The following is a 22812-nucleotide window of genomic DNA, read 5'->3' as shown; positions in this document are numbered from 1 at the left end:
AGAAATGCATCATCACAGTCTGTAAAAAGAGTGAAAAGAGTCCATTATCTGAGCAGATTTATTTGAAAACCAGAGGTCTGTAATCAACAACTTCACATTCCCCCTGTTTTCTTTCCTTTGGACAAATAAATGAAAATCAGAGGGACAAATCTAAGCAACACAGTTTGAAAGACCAGATGCTTGATGCAGTTGTGCATGCATGACTGATGAGTATGTATTCTGCCATATCACATTCTGCCCTCGTCACAACAATTACAATGTAATTTAGCTGCCATAACAGACAACACACAAGCTGCTTCTCAGCCAGCCCTGCACAGACAGATAAAACCAGAATAAGTTTGACAGCACTCTCTTGCTAAAGGTCAGCATCTCTCTCTCTCTCTCTCTCTCTCTCTCTCTCTCTCTCTCTCTCTCTCTCTCTCTCTCTCTCTCTCTCTCTCTCTCTCTCTCCTACACTTAGTATAATGAAGATAGGATTATGGAAATGAAACAGAAAACCTGGACCTCATCTTTGTCTCTGTGAGTTCCCACAAATGACATGCTAGGTCCTATCACAAAAATGTGACCATGGCAAATACCCAGATATATTGAATGTGCTGCAGCATAAATATAATTAAGACACATTTTCTCTGAAATGGCCCGGAGCAGACACCTTTGAGGATGGGATCTTTGCTGTTGAATAATAATAAATGCAGCAAAGTATTTTATATCTGTTGTTAAAAAAAATTAGAGTTCATTGCCAAACCACTGATCAGGATAGAACATGAACATCCCAATTAAAATAAGATGACATTTTAAATCTATTAAAATGTTCATGGGATGTTGATAAAATGTGATTAATTAAGATTTCCTGTGAACGCATTATTCCATTATTCATGTATTCCTCCGGGGTTGTGGTATTGTTAAATTTGATATTTTTTGAGCGAAAGGCACATGATGCAAAAACACAGAGACATGATTTTCTGAGTAAGATAATCCGACAGTTAATGAGCAATGTTTTTGTTCTGACAAGCTCTGACAACTATTGCATACCCAAATCTATTAAAAACTTCAAACTTCAAGTTATTAAGAGTGAATGTGCCTCATTGGACCAACCTGACTAATGGCATTTAAACATCAAAGGCAGTTAATAAGGACAGAATTGCCCTAATGTACTGTATCTAGAATATGAATTTGACTAAAAGCCCTTCAGTAAAACTCAACCCATACAAGTAGCCAGTAATCTAAATCTCTGTACAGTTTTGAACTGATTCACAGAGCTTTATACAGACAACCTGACTTAGCTTTTGTTGACATTTGGGCATAAAAGTCTTTGAGAGAGGCAACATGGAGGACAGTGATTAACCGCTGTGGATGAAGAGTGACTAAAGCCAAAGGGTAGTCATGACCACCCAGCATAAGCTCTTCTCTTCCGTCCCTGAAGACAACAACACCAGTGAGCAGATGGGATATTCATCATCATGGCCACACTCAGACCTCTTTCTCATCTCTGTTGTCTTTTCATTTTCATTCCCTATTTCTTGCTTTCTCTTCCTCTAACCTGTCCTGCCACAGTCCCTGTGTAAAGAGCTAAAGGGCCTGGGGTAAAGTTTCTTTCCACAGCTGCACATTCCACAAAGCTTAGCATGATAGCAAACATCACACACTTGTCTTCATCAGAACTGGCACTCAGAACAACATTACACTCAGGTTGTGTCAAGAATTAGCTAAGGCACACAACTGGCCTCCTTGTTTCAAACACATTTTCACTCATTTGTGTGGTATTAAACATGGCAGGGTCCAACAAGACAAGTTGGTCACCAAATTAAGCTGTTCTGTCCTTCAGAGTATCCCATTTGTTTTTAAATCATGAACACTACCCTAATATTCTTAGCCACCTAATTGTTGATAAAGCTTTTTTGATTGGCTATTTTTATTTTACATTTGATGTTGTGCTATTCTCTGCTTTAAAATGCAAAACACTGCTGTTTCTTAATGTCATAGTTGATCAAGAATTTATCCTAGGTGACTAAAATCAATTTATCTTTTAAATCACCACTAGCTTTTGGTCAAAAATTCAAAGAACCATTGGTGCAACCATTTCCCTGAATGGACTTTCAAACTATTAACAAATTAGTTTTCATTCAGACACGTCCATACACTCTCTGGTACTATGGAAGAAATAATGTATAATTATAAATATTAATCCCATGTTTTACACTTTCACCTGCTTCTGAGCAATCTCTCTGATTTCAGGACTCTGCCATCATTTACTTGTTTGTGTAAAGCAACTCCTCAGAGAGCAGAAGAAAAGAGGGGGCTAGCACAAAGATTGGCTCATAGAGCATCACATGGTTGCAATGCAATTAAACAATTTTGGTTATTCCAAAAATTAATCAAAATCAAATACCTGGCAATGCTAAAAAACTGATGATCCTCATATTGTGTTTCAATAACTTTTCATTCGCCTGCTACTTTATTGTTATAGCACTTATTATTTAGACGAAAAAAAAAATTTTAAAGAAAGAAAAAAACAGTTTACCATAATATTCCCAAGCACAGATTGGTTTCAGAATAAAGGCAGAGGTTGCATACAAAATCAAAACACAGTGGATATTTGCTTACACATGCTCTGTTCCAATTCACTTTCTACTCCATGTTCATTATTATTATTTTTTTCATTCCATGGAATAATAGAATGTCCTTGAAAAGAAGTGGCTACAGTTGAAAACAGAGCGATTGAGTGAAAAAGGAGGGAAAGCTCCATAATTTTGGCTCCCACAACAAACAATTAGCCCTCCTTTCTTTTTGTAGTATGGAAAAACATTTGAGAGAAAGAGAGCGAAGATGTGAAGGAAAGGTGATGGGTGATGCTCTTTTATAGGTCTTGTCATGTGCATGAAGGCTCAGCGGGCTTTTTGTCTGCTGTGTCTGTGTGAGAGTGTGCTCACCTTAAACAACAGAGAGACTCAGGGGCCTCCATGGCCTTTCAGGCCCAATAGAAGACGCACCTTAGGGGGCCATTTAAGCCTGAAAAGAGGGTTGACAACCCTGTGCAGCTCTGTGGGGCATCAATAAATGCTGACATATTGACTCTCAGTGCCCAAGCGCCACTGGAAAATGCTGCCTGAATATGAATCCATTTAAGGGTAGGGGAGAGGGGGTGGCTGCACAGAGAAAGAGGGCGAGGGTGCTAAGGATGGCTTGTGTCTCTTGGGTTTTGAATGTTCTGGAATGTGGTCACTGAAAAAGTGTTTTTACAATGAAACTATCACTAATGACAGATAGGCTAAACAACAGGGGGAAACTATGAGCATAGAATAGGTTAGGGTAATAGGACCTACTTTTTAACAATTTCAGACATCCTGTTAAAGAAATCATGTTTTGCTGAAATTACTAGATCCGCTCAGAATGTGAATATGAATATCAAATATGTTCAGCTGCATTAACTGAATTTCACTGCACCGCTATTTAAGAAAGACTCAGAAACGGTTCTTAAAATATCTGTAGGCAATTAGGGGGAAAAAATCCTTTTAGTGATATGTGCAGTGCAGTCGATTTAGTAGGAAGTGCTGACTTAACTTGGTCAAAAGAAGCTGGAGAAAGTTCTAATTCAGTTTCTGTGAGAAACTGAAAAGGTGTCCATTTACTTCCAGTCTCATTCATTCTTTTTAATGTTGAGTTTTCTTTTCCTGGGATTGAGATCTCACTATTTGAGGTCAAAAGCAATCAGAACCGTGGAACTTAATCAAATATCTAAAAGGTGAGAAAGATGGCAAAATCAGCCATTTAAACTAGCATGCCTTTAGCATATTCAACTTTAATATGTGTGTCAGAGAAAACCAAAAGACATGAGCATACCTCCTCCTTTAGCAAATTTTAACTGGAACAAGAATCTGGTGTGTTTAAGACTAACTGCTTCACACAACAAACCAGACCAAGCAGATCTGATACAAAATGCACAATCACGCTGCCCTTGTTAATTTCCATTGTCTTTGTGTTGTAAACATTTAAAATGGTCTAAATCTGTTGAAAGACAATTACACAATTGTGATGTACAGAGTTAAATAACTATTTCAAGAACAGTAATTTAAAAAATTAATTATAATAAAAATTGGCCACAGTTCCCTTGCATTACTGCAATAAGGTACATTTTTAGAGAACTTTATGGTACTACATGTGAGGCCTATCCTGTGAATATTGAGGGTAAAACTGCAGCTGAACTAAATTCCATCCTCACAAAGATGTTTGTGCTACCATGGCTTTATGTCTTAGCAAACTACCATTTATTTAATGCAAAGCCTTTATCCGCTTTTCCCACAGCAGTGGCGTGTGTCTCCTCTTGAGATAAAACAGTTGCATAAACAAAAAATGCTGAGTGTCAATTTAACCACTGATTTAGCTTATGGGAAATAAATCTCAGGATATCAATGTGAGCTCTAAGTGGATAGCCTAATGCTTAAAAATGAGTGCCAAAAGTGAAAATAAATAAATAATAATAAAGGCATTTTCTTATTTTGAAAAGAAAACCAGATAAATAATCACAGATGAAGAAAAAGTGATTTGAAATGCATTCACATAGTGCTTCTTAAAGAAGAGGCAAGCTCTTCTTTGGCAGTCAGTCAAAACACAGCCCAGTGAAGGGCAACCCTTTAACACAAATGAGGTGCTCTAATGTCTTTATGAGCCGACCCTGTTAACGCAATTTAATGGGCCCATAAGAACTAAACACTGCAACCAGAACAGAGCACAAATCCAGTTCAGTTGTTTGAGGCAAATCTCATATCAACAGATGCAAGAAGAAAAAATAGCCAGCAGTACTTGCATTTGTATACTAGAGGGAGAGAGAAAAAAAGTAAATGTGAAAAGAGTAGCCTGAAGAGAAACTGACAATGGCTGCATAAATAAGCCCATTAGTTAAAAATGTACGACAAATGCCCTGTTTGAAGCCTGCGTGGGGAGAGGGGAGCGGGTAGACTCCCTCACAGCTGCCTGGCCCCTTCGCAGCTCTCACACTGCCCAGCACATTCACAATTTAAGTTGGTGGAAAAAATCTGAGCAAATTTCTGATTTGCAACACTCTAGGAACATGTTTATTGTCTTTGTGCAAGTGCAAAACACACATATAAATAAAGCTAATGAAAAATCTCGGGGTGAGGCCGCTAAAGAGCATAAAATGGGAAATTTTATGGCCATAAGTAGCGTGGGCTGATGGTGATTTTTAAGCCATTGGACCATGTTGTTCGGCACTAATCACAGGACTGATGCGGCACAATTACCCTGCCCACTTAATTACTGTTACTTATTACATGGGCCAAGCTTCTATTGTCATCTAAATTGGCTACAATTTTACTGTGTGTTTCTATTCTTGAGGCATATTATGGAGATAACACACACAACTTCAATAATGAGAGGTTTTAATAAATTTAAGGTCAAAGGCATTTTACGCACCTTTAACCTTGTGCCAAACACAAATGAATTAATGGAACCTGCAAACTTTACTGAATTGTGTTCTACAGTATCAAACACAGCAGTTCAGCAGAGTAGTGCAATGCTGTAAACAATCATAGCCAAGCAATCACTAATCTATCATTAAGTGACTATTTCCCCAAGACCAAAACAACAAAGGTCAAATAGGTGATTTCATCAGTCATTCATCAAGTTAATGGATTAAGTTATTAAATCAGATTGATGTTAAAGGGACAGTTCACCTAAAAATTTAAATTCTCTCACCATTTACTCACCCTCATGCAATCCCAGATGTGTATGACTTTCTTTCATCTGCTAAACACAAACAAAGATTTTTAGAAGAATATTTCAGCTCTGTAGGTCACATAAACACAGCATAAATGTAATCCATAAGATTCCAGTGGTTAAATCCATATCTTCTGAAGCGATATGATAGGTGTGGGTGAGAAACAGTTAAATATTTAAGTCCTTCATCTTTTGTTTTTGGTGATTTGCATTCTTCATGCATATTGTCCCCTACTGGGCAGGAGGAGAATTTATGGTAAAAACTGAATGAATTATTGATCTGTTTGCACCCACAACTATCATATCTCTTCAGAAGATATCGATTTAACCACTGGAGTCTTATGGATTACTTTTATGCTGTGTTTATGTGCATTTTTGGAGCTTCAAACTTCTTGCCACCATTCACTTACATTGTGAGGACCAACAGAGCTGAGATATTCTTCTAAAAATCTTTGTTTGTGTTCTGCAGAAGAAAGAAAGTCATACACATCTGGGATGCCAGGAAGGTGAATAAATGATGAGAGAATTTTCATTTTTGGGTGAACTATCCCTTTAACATTGTGCTGGAAGGAAGGTATTTATGTACAATCATAAGTTCCTTAAAAACTTTATGGGGAGTTATCCATCAAATCTGAATTGCATAAAACATTAAAACAAGTACCGTGTTATCTTATGTCCAGCAGTATAACTTGCCACATAATGATAATAGTGATTACAACATTGAAATTGCTTGTTTGTGCCCATCATTCTGTTTCTGAAAGATTTGTTTTCTTAGCTGACAACAGGAATATCATTCAGTTACAAGTACATTTCCAGCCAAAACTACATTTCTTTTATTCATGTCTACACAGACTATACACTGTGGGCCAGAGGAGAATGTAAATATACTTCTCCAGCCAAAAAGACAGCAATGTGTGTTTTCAAAACATTCACTAGTATATTTATGCTGTCCTCAACTAGTAACAATCTAACAACATTTTTTCAAAACAAGATCTTTGCAAAACAAAGATAAAATCTGTGTTGTGAACACTAACAAATTAGCATTTTTTTTTCTTTAAATAATTATCATCCTCAATTATAGACTCCATGTAATCTAAACTTCCAACTTCTATCTGGTCCTCTCTTTGCTTCCCACCTCTGACTGCCTCGTCCTGCTCTGGTTAAGCTCACCAACTGAAGTATCCAGCGGTAGCACCTGTTGCCATTTATATATGCATCCCTGTCTCTCCCGGGTCATTTCTCTAAACACTTCAGTTGTAGATGGGAGATCACAAATCACCTCACCAGTAGGAGAGGGTTTTTGTTTGTCGCATTTTGTTAATGTTAGGACTGCCCCGGGTGATCTGTGCATATGACAAATAAACTTTGATTTGATTTGATTTGATTTCACTCAAGAAGCTGAATGCGCTCCTGATTCTATAAGGTGAGAAGTATCTGCTTTAATATTTGCTAAATTGACTATTTAAGTTTCAAATTAAATGAACATTGGACACTGCCAAGAAGTGTCACAAAGAACAGTTTAAATCATTTACATGATTTTCTTTCTTTCTTTTTTAATTTTTTTATTATGCTCTTCAAACTGCAGGTGAGCATTCAAAGATAAAGCAATACAATTTTGTTTTATATTATTTTAAAAGGATTCACATTTTATCCAAGCATGCATTACTATGTAACCAAAGATGGCTTTAAAGTTGAAAAATTAAACATGCCGCCTGTCCACATTTTGAAAATGTTAAACCTTTACATGGAGGCCCAGTAAATCCCATTGCCTGCATTAAGACAAAATCCAAACCCTACAACAGCCAATTTCAAGTCATTCACTTGGAAAATGTTCTGTTTAAAATGTCTAAAGGAGGGCGACTCTTTTCTCGTGCACTTAGATTACCATATTTCTCTCAGGCCTGTGACACCTGCAGCCCACTGAGGGCGTGCAGAACATTGGACTTTACTTCAAACAGCCCAAAGGCTGTGGGTTTGTGTATTGACTGGGATTGAGCTCTTCCAGCTTGGACCCCTCCTACCGCAGATGTACATTAATGCAGAAAAATACAAATCTGTGCAGCAGAAAGAAAGGCCGTTCCTTTTAACATGCTGTTGTCTAGCTTGATCGTGTCAGTTTGAGGGAGCCCATTCAAAGGTATTCATGCATCTGCCTTTGAGGAACAATGGCAGCTAGTTTATAAACTGTCTCTTTTGGCTGGCTAAAAGCTTTAGACTCCATTGTTTTGCTCCTCTTAATAAACTTTTGGAGGAGTTCATCAACTTGCATGAATAGCCAGTGCAGAGAGGCCAAAGACACAAAATAACAGACGGTTCCCTTTTCCCTTTTCTTTCTGCCTTTTGAAGTGACTGTTTTTAAATCAGGAAAGAGGGCTGTCAGACACCAGAACAATTTTTGGTCAAACAAAAAAGCAAACCACTGAGGGAACAAAAGTTAATTCATAGAAGAATGGAAGACTTGACTTTTTAAATAAAACTGAAAAAGGTGCACATTGAAACACATTAAAACTCTCTATCTTTGCAACACCACGTGGTAGATTTGTGCATACAATAATTAATGAGCTAAATGTTAATTAATTGCCTCCATTACACAAATCTTGATGGGATTTTAGTCAGAGACGCTCAAATTCAAATAGCTTCTTTCCTCTTTTTGTCTTCTCAGTAACAGTGAACAGAATTAACAGACTCTGAATTAAGACAAAATTTTGAGCCTGTTAAAAATAAAATAAATTTTCAAAGGAAAAAATATATAGGCTAAATAGTGTTTTAAATGCAAACTGTTGATGCTAATTTTATACACTTCCTTCCCAAAAAAGTAGGCTAGTAGCTACCTATCAAACCTCACACAACGTTTTTCTACTAAAACAAATAAGCAAAAATTGCAGCTAATACTACTCATGCAGAAATATTTTCCCAAAAACATAACTGCAAATTCACATAAAATATAATACGATTAATCGGCAAAGGCAGGGCAGAGGTGAGTAACGAATTTTGAATATTTCTTTACTCAAATATAAATATTTCTGTTGACTTTTACTTCACCCCATTTTGAAGAGAAAATTAATGCTTTTACTCCAATACATTTTTCCCGACCCTTTTGTTACTTTTGCAACTGAGCAACGCAAAAAATAATGCAGCTGCAAATGTGAACTGCACACAGCTTGGCATTAGTGATGGCCGATTCGCAAACCAATCATTAGAGTCGAATATTTTGAATTTTATTCTTTAAAATCGGTCAAATCGGTTCAAAAAGCAGACGATTCGTTTTTTAATACAAATCATGAGAGGAACCTCAGACAATGTGGTTTGTGTCTCCACTTTAATCTTAGCAAAGAAGAGACTGTTCGTGTAGGTTTTAATCTGTTTTTGTTTAGAAAATAATTGCTGTTGGCTGGGATATTGGCAACTTAAGCCTTTATGATCATCTTAACTAATGTAGCTCATTATCTTACGATTAAGTTAAATTGAACTTAAGTGGTTCCTTACGGGAGCTGTCCAGTCCAAAGGTGCTGATCACTTTGGCCAGTATGTCCAGGAGTTTGTCTTCTCAACATGAGAATAATGTGGAAATATTAACAAACATGGAAGTTGTTTGTAACCTCGTAGAAGCGCCCAAACTTATTAACAATTACAGCATTTAATTAAAGAAATAATGATAGTAAGACAGAGTTTCAGATGTAATGATGCTCAATTATAAATGAAAGTGACGCAATAAATGCATGTAATGTGAATGCAGGCGATGTGAATCATAAAGGGCTCTCACGTAAGTTTTGTTACTTTGGCTGTAAACTGAACAAATGCTCACAGAATAGGATTAAAATGACATCAGAACTACTCATAGACCTGTCTAAATATTAATAGATCGTCTGGTTAGAGTTCAAGGCACTGTGTACTTGTAGCCTTACTGCCATAATGCAGCATGTTACTGCCTTGTAAAAAGACTATAGGCGAGCCGATTTGAAACATCCATTGGAGGAAGGAGGAAGAGGAGGAGGAAGAGAGAGAGGGAATCTCTCATTGCACACTCTCACTCTAATCTCCTTTGTTAACCAAATTGTAATTATTTACTAGGCATATTTATTTAAGTTTTAAACTGCATGGTCACATTACTCACATATGTCTTCTTAAATAATCTGTTTAATAAGAACATGTCGTCTTTCTATTGCCATTACAATTATGCTTATCAAAGAAGGCTAATATAACGTTATACTTTATTACGTGTCTTGTCATTTAGATAACGTCGCATGCGCAGACTGCAAAGACTGCCCTTTTGATTTCATAGCGATTTTTCAACACTTTTGATCCTCTAAAATAGTTTACAATGTCTTTCCAGTGATCAAAATATTATATACAATATAAATTATATACAGTTTATTAAATGTCCCATCGTCTTTGTTAAACGGTGAAAGATGAGAGAAGGCACGTTAAAGTTGCACTTATGGACTTAAGAGCGGTTCAAATCTTTCGTTAATTTACGAACGTTTTTGCGAACTATTTACATACAATGCTTTTAGGAAATGTGCCTTAGAGATTAAGTACTACTTAAGTGCTACTAACGTTCAATTTAGTGCTTCTGAAAACCCAGCCAATGAACTTTGTCTAATACTAATGACGTTTCAAAACCCATTTAACCTGAAACAATTAATTAACACATAACTTAAAGTCATTTACTTGTAGGCTACTTTTGATACTTTTGATACTTAAAGGAATATTCGGGGTTCAATACAAGTTAAGCTCACTCGACTGCAATATCTGGCATAAAGTTGATTACCACAAAAATTTATTTCGACTTGTTCCTCCTTTTCTTTAAAAAACAAAAAACAAAAAAAAACGAGGTTACAGTGAGGCACTTACAATGGAAGTGAATGTGGCCAATTATTGGAGGGTTTAAAGGCAGAAATGTGAAGCTTGTAATTTTATAAAAACACATACATTAATTATTCTGTTAAAATTCTTGTATCATTTGAGCTGGAAATTTGTTTATATCTCATTTTAATTTTAATGTTTGCTTTTTTTTTATTACATCATCATGGCAACAAAGTTGTACTATTGGCTTTAACTTTACACAGAAAAGGTTAGTAAGTGATTTTGTCACACTAAAATCCTGTTAACACACATTTTGTTTATGTCTTCTGACTTTGAAATTGTGAGTATTTTAACGATTACAGATTGGTTCCCATTCACTTCCATTGTAAGTGCCTTACTGTAATCCAGATTTTTGCTTTTTTTAAAGAAAAGGAGGGACGAATCAAAATTAATTTTTGTGGTAATCAACATTATGCCACATTGCAGTCGACTGAGCTTAACTTGTATTGAACACGGAATATTCATTTACGTTTAATATCAGCTAGGATATATTAATACTTTTACTTTAGAATTTTTCTCATGAGCTACTTTGACATTTAGGCTTGAGTCAATTTCCATATAGGTAACTTGAAGTTTGACGACTGGCTACTTTATACCTATAACACTGTGCACAGGTTACTTTTCTTTTCTGTTTATGAGTGTCCTTAACCACGTTTGGCACTACTGCTTTGTGGAAGGATTCCCTTTTGTTGGCTGATCAGTCTCCCATTGGGTCTCCAGACAGGATTCTTGGCATTTGTCGGCAAAAATGAAAGAAGGATTAAGGAATGGCTACTGAACACTCCATGGTAAAGGAGTGGGCAACAATTCCCCCAATTCAAACCCCCCTCTTCCGCTTTGGGAACTCCTCTTTTCGTATATTTGTATTCCCAAAGAGGCCATTAAAGCTGGTTTGAAAGCGATACGAACAATAAGATAAAAATCAACAAGTCAAGTCGTATGTTGAAGGTTTCCTTAAATTGAACACCCATAAATATGTGCAATTACATAGTCTATATAAATAGTAAGCTAGCCTACATTTGCCGTTAATCCCGTATTGTTTATTTGGTAAATCTATTTTGTATGCCAAGATATTTATTCTTATCAGTTGGAGCTCCTTCTATTTTTAGATACATTAAGTCATTTGTTGTTTTTATTCTCAGCTTCTTATATAGCCTAATTATTGCCATATACATTTATATTAAACCTAATTATATGCCATATGCCCTATTTTTATTTTTGTTTTTCGTTTCTTGACATGTTAAATGATTGTTCCTCTACCAATTTATAATTTTGGCCCAATTAAGTCTTTATTTGGGGTCACCAAGAGTTCCGAGGGCTTCCAATTTTATGGGGCAGTGTACAGCACTAAAGAGATGGCGAGTCCAGTGCATCAAAAACTTTTGTGACATTACATAGGAAGCCCGGAGGCCAATACTTTTATTAGTGTCAGCAGGAGTTTCCCCCAGTCGTTTGTTCGTTTTGTTCTTCTGGTCAAACAGGATGCCCACCCCCACACTCTACAGCACGGTGCCATTCTCTGTGAATGACATGCATTTTTGACCATCTAATTTTACATTTTTTTTTTTTATATATATATATATATAAATTGTGCAGGTTGCAGGTATTCCATGTCAAAACTGTTAGGGCTTAATTGAAACCTTTTGAGGTTTAATTTTATTTTTGACGTAAACGATGGGGGATCTTTAAAGTTCTTGAGTGGAAAGGGATTATGCGCTTGCTTTTATATGTGAAGAAAAAAAATCCCCATGTTTTACAGAAGATTTTTGAATATCACTAAGTAGGCCGAAATGGGAGATTGTCCCCATAAAAACACGCGCGAGCGCACGCAGCAGAGATCCAAAAAGCCATTGGCATAGTAATATGTGCACTAAGATAGTCCTTGTCCCACATGCCAAGAAATACTTTAATTAATAGACAGGCCGTCTTGAAAGTAGTACTGGCAGTCTGTAATATGATGAACTCCCATTGTCGTGGTGTCACCACAAATGTTTCCGATAAGAAAAAGCACCCAAGGATCAAAGACTATAAGCCTCTCAATTTCCTCCAAACGCCTCTACTTTTCTGCACCTACTTTCTTTTTATTTCTTTTTTTTTTTTCTTCCTCTCTCCCTTAAACATCTAAAAAACACAATAAATCCACTTCATGGCATCTACAGGGTCTGCCCCGGGTTAACAGGTCAGCAAAGCTGTTGAAAATAATTGCATATTAATATTCTGTGCAAGAAGACGCAGTCTTTGGGCGTTTTCAAAATGATTAACGTCAAATGTCACTTGATTGACCGATGACAAGCTGTTCGGAAATGTTATGTTCTATTCGGTTTTGTTCATTCATTGATATGCTATTTCAGTGGTATCCACTAAAACTACGTCTTTCGTAAATAAATAATCCAAATCAAATATTAAAATATAAAGCAAAGACGTTAGCCCATACCAAATGCTATGTATCCTAAGAAATTATGACAAAAAAAAATAAAAAATAAATAAATAAATAAATAAAACCTGTCAAAAGAAGGAAAAACAAGAGACTTGATTGGACGTTTTTTCACATTTGATTTGTTCCACGAATTAAAGATCTGAATTTGGTTCAGGCCTAGACTAGTTTCGTATGAACTTGGTTTGGAAAATAATTTCCTCAGCAAAGTACAGGACTAAAGTTAACTAGCATGTAATTCAATTAAACTGCAAATGTTTCACGAGTCAACGCGGTTGACACTAAACATTTGCTCTGGTGTCATGATCTCTGGATTAGAATATTTCACAGTAGTCTCATAATTAGGTTATGCCCTTGCAAAGAGATGGTTTTAACAAACGCCACACTAACAACGTCAGACTTCTAATTTGTAGAATTGTTTCTGTTCATCATACTAACAAACGGGTTTGTCATATTGTATATAAGCTTAATACTGTAAAAATGTTTAGTCAGGTAACTTAAAAATGTATACATGTGGTAATATCTAAATGAAGCCAAAAAAATATGATTTAATACGACTGAGTAGAAATAACTGCTTAAGGTAACTGCGCATAAAAACTTTTTACAATGGGTTAACAGTGCATTTTCCATTTTACTGTAATTAATTTCTATAATGATAAGAAACATTTGTATTAATCGATCAGTTGGTGAAATACACAGTAAGAAGAGCGCAATAATAATAATAATAATAATAATAATAATAATAATAATAATAATTCATTCATATATTTTCTTTATAAAAAAAAACTCCCTCTCCACAAAATTCCAACGAAATGTGTTGGGTAGCAGTGTAGTGAAAGGGAGGTTAATCCGAGTTTAATACATTGATGCAGAGCGCAGAACCGCGGCTGTGATGATTGTGTTATCTCTTCCCAACATTTGGGTCTCCCTCAATTTCAGCCCAGCCAAATAGCTGCGAGAAAGTGCAGATGGAGTGACTCTCGATGCCTGAGGGGAAAAAAATATTAATAGCTAAATAACTTCCCCATACTTTTACTCCCTCTCTCTCTCTCTCTCTCTCTCTCTCTCTCTCTCTCTCTCTCTCTCTCTCTCTCTCTCTATATATATATATATATATTTCAGATGGAATTGTTTGAAGTGGTCTCCTGACTCATTCTATGGTCCCTTTTTTCAAACGAGACTTAATTCAAAGTCTCAAATATAACTTTAGTTTTTCTACAAATACCTGAGAACTGCTCGCGTGCCAACATGGTGACTTTTCATTTTCTCCACAAAACTGATCTTTTGCAGTATTTTCGAAACGGGTTTGCTCATTAATGTGTGTCTGTATATCTCCGCCAAAGGCACGCTACAAAATCATATTACTTCATTCGATTTTATTCGATGTGTCTTGTTTCATGATTCTCTAAATATTGTGATGGAAGCCTTGTTTGAATCTGCTCCTGTTTTCCAGCCAGATTCACTTTCAGCGTGGTCACTTAACGATTAACGAGTTAATTAAATAGTCATAGAGTCGAACGATACCAAAGGGTCGAAAGAGCCATGGTTGCCTTTTTATTTCCTAATCTACCAATAAGATCAGGTAAGAAAATCAGGTAATCCGACGGTTTGAAGGTATCAATTGGTGTCTTCTGTGGGATTAGTTGGTTAAATCAATTGATGTCAAACGGAGAATCAGTAAATCTCCATTAATTGGCCAGCGATTGTGTTTGCTTTTGTTTTTGTTTTATTTTTCCTCTGGTCAAATTAGATGTTTATTGGTCGAGTAAAACGTGGTTCACGCACCTCTCTGTCTTCAGACTGGGTGTTCTTAAACGGAGTGAAGTTCAGAACATAAAAAATAAAAGCATAGACACCAGCACAGAAAGGCTAAATTCCTTAAATACAATACATCATGACAGGATATGCTTTGGGGACAGACCCTGCGTTTCAGCTCATTTCAAAAGGATCACACAGACAAATAGCCCAACTTATGTTTTAAACCTGCATGATTATGAACAAACAGCAGTGTTTTGGCTAAATTAAGAAGCCAGGGCACACTTCTTTTTGTTCAATAATTTCACCCCCATAGTAATAAAAAACTTCTCTATTTGTCCACAAATCGTGTGCTCGGAGTCTCATTCATTTTCATTTTCTATTACTGTTTGTTCGTCAAATCAACTCAAATAATCCACAAAATACACTAAAACAATAATATAAAATAAACCAATCCCTAACGAGTGTGAGCAAAACGTACAATCTCATGAATTTGTGCCGAAGGCTAGCCAGTGAGGGCCGTTTAAAGATGAAAGCGAAGAGAAAGAAAGGGCTCAATTTAATCTGCTTTAAACCCCTTCAAAATAACGTTGTGCTTGGAACTCGGCGAGTAAGAGCTGATTGGGATAAATAAGTTTCTACTATGCCTGTGAGCTATTACACCATCTCCAACACGGCCGCTTGTTCAAAAGACACGTTTTCATTACGAACTCTAATACGTCTTAACATTATTAAATGCCAGTCGGATGATCAAGTGAAACAACCCCAGAGAAAAAATCTTTTTAAGTCTAGAAAAAGATTGCATTTGAGCTCCATCGCGTTTGCATGACACCGTACAGCTAAAGTGTGCAAAATACGTATGACAAAATGTAAGACAAATGTGCAGTGAATTTGAAGGCTTAAAATGTCAATAAACATTAGCCTTCTCATATGCACACGAATGTATGTGCTGAAGACCCCTGGCAGACATCCATGCATCAGTTTGAAATATGATTTTTCTTTATGTACTGTGTTTTAAATTGATATAGGGCAGTGGCAGAAATTCCTAATCATGGATTGTCACTTCGTATATTCGTAATCCATTCGCCGTGGCTCCTGCTGGCCACTGAATTGTGTCAGTCTCAGGCGCAGAACTTGAGCTCAACGCCTGTCCACTGAGGTTGTTATAAGGGCGTTTTATTTATGCCCGCTCGCACACATGCGCACAAACACAAAACACATTTTTAATCAATTGTGTACAGAGTTGTAAGTAACAAACCATTTTAAAAATTAGTGCAGAAACGCAAATGTGCAAATGCATTTTTGCATCAGATTAGATTTGAAAACATTCCATCTGTTGTTTTAAATTCACGATGAGGTTGCATTAAAACAGACCTAAACTCAACGAATAACGGATGTTGAAATAACACAAGCATAACGACGAACCGATCATCCCACCTCTAAACCATTTCTCTAAACGTCAACTAAGAAACACAATAGTGATTCCAAAAAGAGCAGTGAGCATTTTCAAACAAGAATAAAACATTTTGCACCCTCCAAATCTCATTCTATTCCAACAGACGATTCCATAATATTACAAAACTATCTACCAGCAGGGTGTATTGAATAATTTATCTCTCTATAGTTCCCCTCTTGGCCTTTTGTTACAAGTTTTCCCCCTCCCTTTTACAGAGTTTTAAATGTGAAAGGACGGGTTCGTTCCTTCTTTCGAAACCTTGCTTTTAGGTTTTTCTTTGTACCACAGATTCTTTGCTCCAAAAGAGCTTCAATGAAGCAGAGATCTTTGGACTGAAGTTCATCTTCAAGTTTAAAAAAAAAAGACTAGGACAAAAACGACAGTGTTTTGTAATGTTGCTTTTACTACGCAAACAATATGATTTCTTCTTTTTGCAACCAAAATATTAGGAAATTCTGCACACCATTTCGCTGTCGACATTTGCTAAATATATACATGTATATATATATATATATATATATATATATATATATATATATATATATATATATATATATATATATATATATATAAACTCTACTGCTATATTTTATAACAGTGTAGCCTACAATTAAAATAATCCAACTGACAGTTTATTGCACCGCAATTTTGTTACTGGAAATACTCTTCACTCCGTGCCAGATTGAAAGGTCTGTTAATGTGCGAATAAGCGTGCCGAATTATCGCGAGAACCAGCGGGCAACGTTTCATTTATGGGTTGTAATTGATATTGATTGCCACATCGGTCATCTGTCAGTTACCGTTTCTCAGCGTCAAATGAGTCTGTTGTACAAATAGATCAAGGCCTAAATACCTCCCGTCAGGGCCAATATAAATACATACTAAATCAAATGAGTAAATGGCAATTCAACAGGGAGATAAATCGTAAGCGTTTGAAAGCATGGCCACAAAGAGCGCACACCGATTTAATATGCAAACACATCTTTTTAACATAGTTCATGTGCAACGTTTATTTAGACAAGCTGTCAGATGTATTTTGCACGATACAATCAGAAGAATATTTAATTAATTTACCTTTGTCTCCCAGAATTCCGTCAATGCTGTGCTTAGTTTTTTTTTCCCCACTTTCATCTTTTTTGTCACAATCGTCCTCGTCGTCTTTCTTGCCGAACCGCGCGCGGAGAACCCGGCTAATAGAACTTACTGATGGTATAAGTAAATGAAAATAAAAAGACAATGTTAACATAGGACTTTAATAATAATAATAATAATAATAATAATAATAATAAATAGACAACATCAATATTTCGCAAATAAGGTAGATAAATTAAATCAGTAAATTATCGTTTAAATGCATTTATGGGCAATTCAATTACAATTCATTTTCTTTTCAAAACTATTCATTTATGTCCAAAATGTTTGATAGAAATTGCGCTGGACATCTGAGATGCATGTGATAAAATATTGACGTGATTAAAAAAAGGGGGGCTGCTTACCAGATGAGGCCTCACCTGAGGGAACTGTACTTCTGTCACACACACCGTCCTTCAAAAGTTTGTCCCGAATCTCCCAACTGAACATACCAGGATTTTCGCGCTTGTATTCTTCGATTCGCTTTTCCACGTCAGGTGTTGCCACCTGCTTTTGTGTTTAATTGAGAAGTATAGAGAAAATACGAAGATAGGAAGAGAACGGAAAAACAGAGAGTGTGGGAGATGGGAAAAGACAGAACAGAATACATTTTAGAACAAACTGTATATTAACTTGCTCATGCTAAATAACCTGTCCTTCCTTTTTTGCTTTTCTCTACTGAAAATACTTTTAATATGTCCGGAGGTTGTCGTTGTCATAGCACAGTACTATATAATAATAATAATAATAATAATAATAATAATAATAATAATAATAATAATAATAATGTACTTACTCTGGGTTTACTTCCTCCTATTGCTCCAGGACGGATCGAACCAGTTTCTTGATAGCGGCAAAGGATTTTGGACACACAACCGTGGGAAACACGAAGTTGTCGGGAGATCACGCATGGACGGATGCCGTGGTGAGCCATCTCAACTATTTTGTGTCGGATATGATTTGGCAAAGGTCTGCCATTGATGAATACTCCGCCAAGCTGATTCACCCGACCTTGACCCAGAGGAGTTGAAACTGTGCGGTAAAGAAACCGGAATTAAATCTAACTTTGGCTAGTTTTCACTAAAACTTCAGATTTCTTTCATTCTGACTCTCTTAAAAATGCGTTCGACCTTTCTTCAAAAGACGAATTAAAATCTTCTACATTTATTGGACATATCATCCAAATAATGCATCCTTTATCTTAAACCAAGCCCTGTATCAAGAACCAGAGAAGCACTTAGAAAAAATGCAATTGCACTTTCTAGGCTAACTAAACTATTTGTGTTTAAATATAGGCCTACTGACTAAAAGAACAAAAATATTTATCCATAGGCTAATAAAACATAAGTACAGCTATATAGCCTAAATAGCTTACATTGATAACATTGAACTTAACTGATGGTCTTCCTGTTATAAACTTTCTTGGCTTGTTGTTCAATATTCTCACGCATCTTGAGATCCACCAACAATTGCGTTTTCTGTTAAAACATGTTATTTTGAACAAGCCAAGAAAGTTATTATATATATATATATTTCCGGGTTAAAGTTATTTAACTGATTTCTTTTAAGTGACTCTTTCGGCCTTCAGAAGCCGCGTCCTGCTTTATTATTAGCACTCATGTTGTTCAAATATTGGTATAACTCTTTAATATGAAATCTAGTTTATTTTGCGACACTAGACCACTTCAACAAACAGTGAAAGGCAGGCATAGTGTTTGGAAGTTTATTTGAGCCATTAACACACGAAACTTGTCTGGCCAACAAAATGGTATTTGGAAAAATGGAAGTTTTTTTTTTTTTTTTTTTTTTTTTTTTTGTGCTGCACTGAACTGACCATCAAAATGTGATAAAGTAAAAAAAAAATGTATAGGCCTACTAATAAAATAGTAACTGTCGGAAACGAAAAGTCAGTACGGCCATTGCGAACAAATGGTCTAAATACAGCTGAGAACTTTGTACGAAACTGTTTACAACATTTTTTAATATTGCAGCCAAGAATTAAAGATTCATGTGTAGGCCTATGACTTGCCATAAAATTGCATTATAAATGATAAACAGTGTAGGCTGTCCTACACCTGTCCAACCAACCTTCCAGGGGGAATCCAGTGCGGGGATAGTTTTGTCCAGGAGCCGGTCGCATCATTCGTGGTACTGTTCCCGCTAAAGATGACATTCTACTTTTAATGACTGACGAGGCACAATAAGGCTGATGTTTAAACGGCTAAAGCAAGTCCAGACTTGGTGTTGCTTGACTAAAAATGTACTGAAGTCCTCTTTTTCAAAAAGTGGAAAATAAAAAAATATCCAACTAGACCTTTGCGGAGATGTGAAACCTCCAAAACAAATCAAACAAAGATAAACACTTCTGTCCTCTCGTGCTGAGGGGGTCATGAGCGAAACAACTACTGCAGAAACAAGATGCAGCGCGCGCCAAGGAGGGGGTACTCCAAATGCTCTCGAGTGAACAAAGGTCACTTCATTCTTTGCAGTGTTTTCCTAAAAGGTCTGATAGTTTTGGATGACAAAGTCTGCTTAGGGGTTGGAGTCAGCTGGAGTGGATAACTTTAGCGCGCGGTGTAGGAGGGGTGTCGCGCACGCCGATAGGCTCTCGCAGTCGTCTTTTATTCATGTGGCCATGGTGGGGAACAAGCAAGTTTTTTTTTTTTTCTTCTCGACCAATCACAGAAAGCAGAGGGTAAGACAAACATGCACGCACAAGAGTGCCCAGCTTTTCATTCTGACTCCATGAGATTGTCTTTGAGCAGAAATCAAAACGTCTGATCGATCGACTTCCATATGCCTAATTATAAGTCAAAATAAAAATTGCTATTTTGTTGAGCTGTTTTATTTAATACCAAGCTATTATTTATTTATTTGTCGAAGTGCTTTTACATCTTAAATACATAGCATATTTAATAACCTTTTCACACAACGTCTAATGTGCATCCCAATTTTCTTTTTTTTCTTTTCTTTACACAGTTAGAACAAACACAGGCGCACAGGTTAGTTAACCAGCTCTTTGATTACAACAAATCTAAGGTAGAGGCTTGTGCTAATTGATTTATTCTGTTATTCAAGGGTATTGAGTTCCTTAATTAAAAATAAACAAGCTAATAATGATAGCTGTATTAATGACAGCCTGCTAAGGCTTGAACATTAAAAACCAAGAATTGTTCGAGCACATTTTTTCCTCGATATTTTTGTTTTGTTTGTTTATCCGTCAATAATGCAGTGGAGTCGTTTTTACACATTTGCGTTTGTTTAAACACCGTCCTCCTTTAAAACACCAATTTCATCACATCTTGGAAAGCCAATAAGCAGTCTGAACTTTATCGACGGTACGACAAAGTAATTCTGACTTTTTTAAATAAAACAAAAGAGTATTTCATTGGACAATGTGCATGAAAGCTGGACAAATTAGACAGGAGCAGAACAGAAAGTCTATGTTGCGTATATAAAGACTAACGTATAAACAAATCATTCAATTCCAGAACCTCATTTCAATGCCAAAACTTGTCCGTTTTTAAATTAAGCAATATCAAGCTAATAATAATAATGAAATAAAAAGAATCTATTTGTCAAACAAGGTGTGTTGCTGATGAATGCATATGAAATTAAATGAACATAACCTACAGGTCATTAACAACCATTATAAAGATCAGTAGGCCTAAATCATGTAGGCCTTACATTCAAATATATGCAGAAAATATACAACAAACACACACATTTCATGACATTGTCTGTCTGTATTACATATTAAGCATTATATAACGTAATGACACTGGTTAATGTTATTAATGAAAGTAACCTGACATTTTTCTGATCAGGCTGAGGTTCACAAATATCTGTTGTTGTCGCACATACTGTAAGTTGACATTTCAAACCACAATAAACTTAGAACTGCATTTTGTAATGAGTAAGAGGGATTGTGTGACTGAACTATAACTTTTACAGTCCTTATATCAGCCACTAACAAAGCTAATTAGTATTTCAAGCGAACACAAAGACTGCTTAGTCTAGGTGTGCCATGTGTGCGTTTAAAAAAAAAAAAAAAACATCAAACACGCGCATTCAATTTTAAGAACAGACAGGCAGTAATGACTTGAAAGCTGTGCTTTGTTGTTAACAATGGCGTCGTTAATTTGTGTGCATTGCTGGTTAATATATACGTCCACATGGCCAAGCATGTCACATCCCATGGGACCAGCAGCTTGAATGCCTTTGTGGTCTCCTAAATAGACAGCGGTGTGAAGCAAGACAACCCTTGCAAATGTCAAAGAAAATGTTGTTGACACGAGTTTTTGTGCAAAAACCTTCTTTCTTTTTTTTTTTTTTTTTATTCTTTTTTTTAGGAGGAAGTTTTTGGTTTGTTTGTTTGTTTGTTTGTTTGTTTAGATGTTTCAAAGATACGTTTTTCCTTTGTTTTCAATGCGAAATGACGCATTTTCCTCAAGGGGAAAAGTCCATAATGCAACCACTAACTTGAATTTTGGCGTAGCAATAGCTGGAGAATACACATCAGCCTACTTTTGGATAAATACATTCGGACCCCCAATATCTGGCAAATAACCATTAAAGTTTCAAAGACCTTTTTTATAAAGCCTTATTTATGTGTCCCATCACTTTTCACATCATTCCTATGCAATTGCAGGTAACCTCAACATCATATATCACGACTGGACAAAGTTAGTCAGGCGTGTTTAGAGAAAATGGCAATTCATTTTGAACTGCAGTTAAATAAAATACAATATGATGAGAGAAGGGAGAGAATGCCATATTGCATTTGAATCCAATACATTTTCTAATGTTGTTCAGCTTCTCGATTTAATGACAATGAGTGGTGGACTACAGGTATTACACAAGCCATGCCTCAGGTACATTGGTTATTAGATGACGACACATTTCTTGGGTAGGTCTGTGTATTCTAAATTTACGACAATGTCACCCTTAAAGTCTTCGTTTATATTGTCCATCGGCTGAATTACTCTCTATGTTTTTAAAGTGCAACTTTGTTAAAAGATTTGTTGCAGTAATACACACAATTCTATTTATTTCTAAGTAATCATAAAAACCAAAATGCAAAATTTGGGGGGTATCGTAAAAATAATAATTGTAAAATGGATGCATTTCAATTTCATATAAAAACAAATCATAGAAAATAGGCTAAAATATAATCAATATCATTATTTGTATTTATTTATTTATTTATGTTTGGTGTATATGGTCTTATGCTTCATTTTGGATTGCGTGTGCTCGCCCTATGCGTATACAGTAAATAGGCATATCATACAAGAACGTCAAGCATCACCTGAGTCATCATCTCTGTCACCTATTTCTCCAGAATCATACAAGGAGATCTACACGACGTTTTTTGTAAAATGTTCATGATACGGGCACTGACATTGTATTTTGGTCTGATGTGGGGCCATTTGAGAAT

At 36.0% G+C, this 22812-nt stretch overlaps 1 protein-coding gene across 2 annotated transcripts in view; it reads right to left on the bottom strand.

Annotated features, from left to right (window-relative positions):
• The window catches only part of pax7b (paired box 7b), a 59655-nt gene extending 39771 nt beyond the window's left edge, over positions 1-19884 (bottom strand). Inside the window, exons 1-4 of one of the 2 annotated variants that reach the window (XM_051660145.1) lie at positions 19464-19884; positions 18172-18407; positions 17741-17885; positions 17319-17447 (exon numbers count right to left, since the gene is read on the bottom strand). In XM_051660145.1, the coding sequence (XP_051516105.1) occupies positions 17319-17447; positions 17741-17885; positions 18172-18407; positions 19464-19548 (595 nt within the window). In that variant the 5' untranslated portion in view covers positions 19549-19884. The remainder of the gene's footprint in view (positions 1-17318; positions 17448-17740; positions 17886-18171; positions 18408-19463) is intronic. The other variant, XM_051660146.1, reaches the window with a different exon arrangement.
• Positions 19885-22812: the final 2928 nt, after the last annotated feature.

Source organism: Myxocyprinus asiaticus, chromosome 28, assembly GCF_019703515.2.
Source record: "Myxocyprinus asiaticus isolate MX2 ecotype Aquarium Trade chromosome 28, UBuf_Myxa_2, whole genome shotgun sequence".
In the NCBI taxonomy this organism is placed as follows: Eukaryota; Metazoa; Chordata; class Actinopteri; order Cypriniformes; family Catostomidae; genus Myxocyprinus; species Myxocyprinus asiaticus.
Note: the sequence above shows the minus strand (reverse complement) of the source record. Positions and strands in the feature narration are given on the sequence as shown.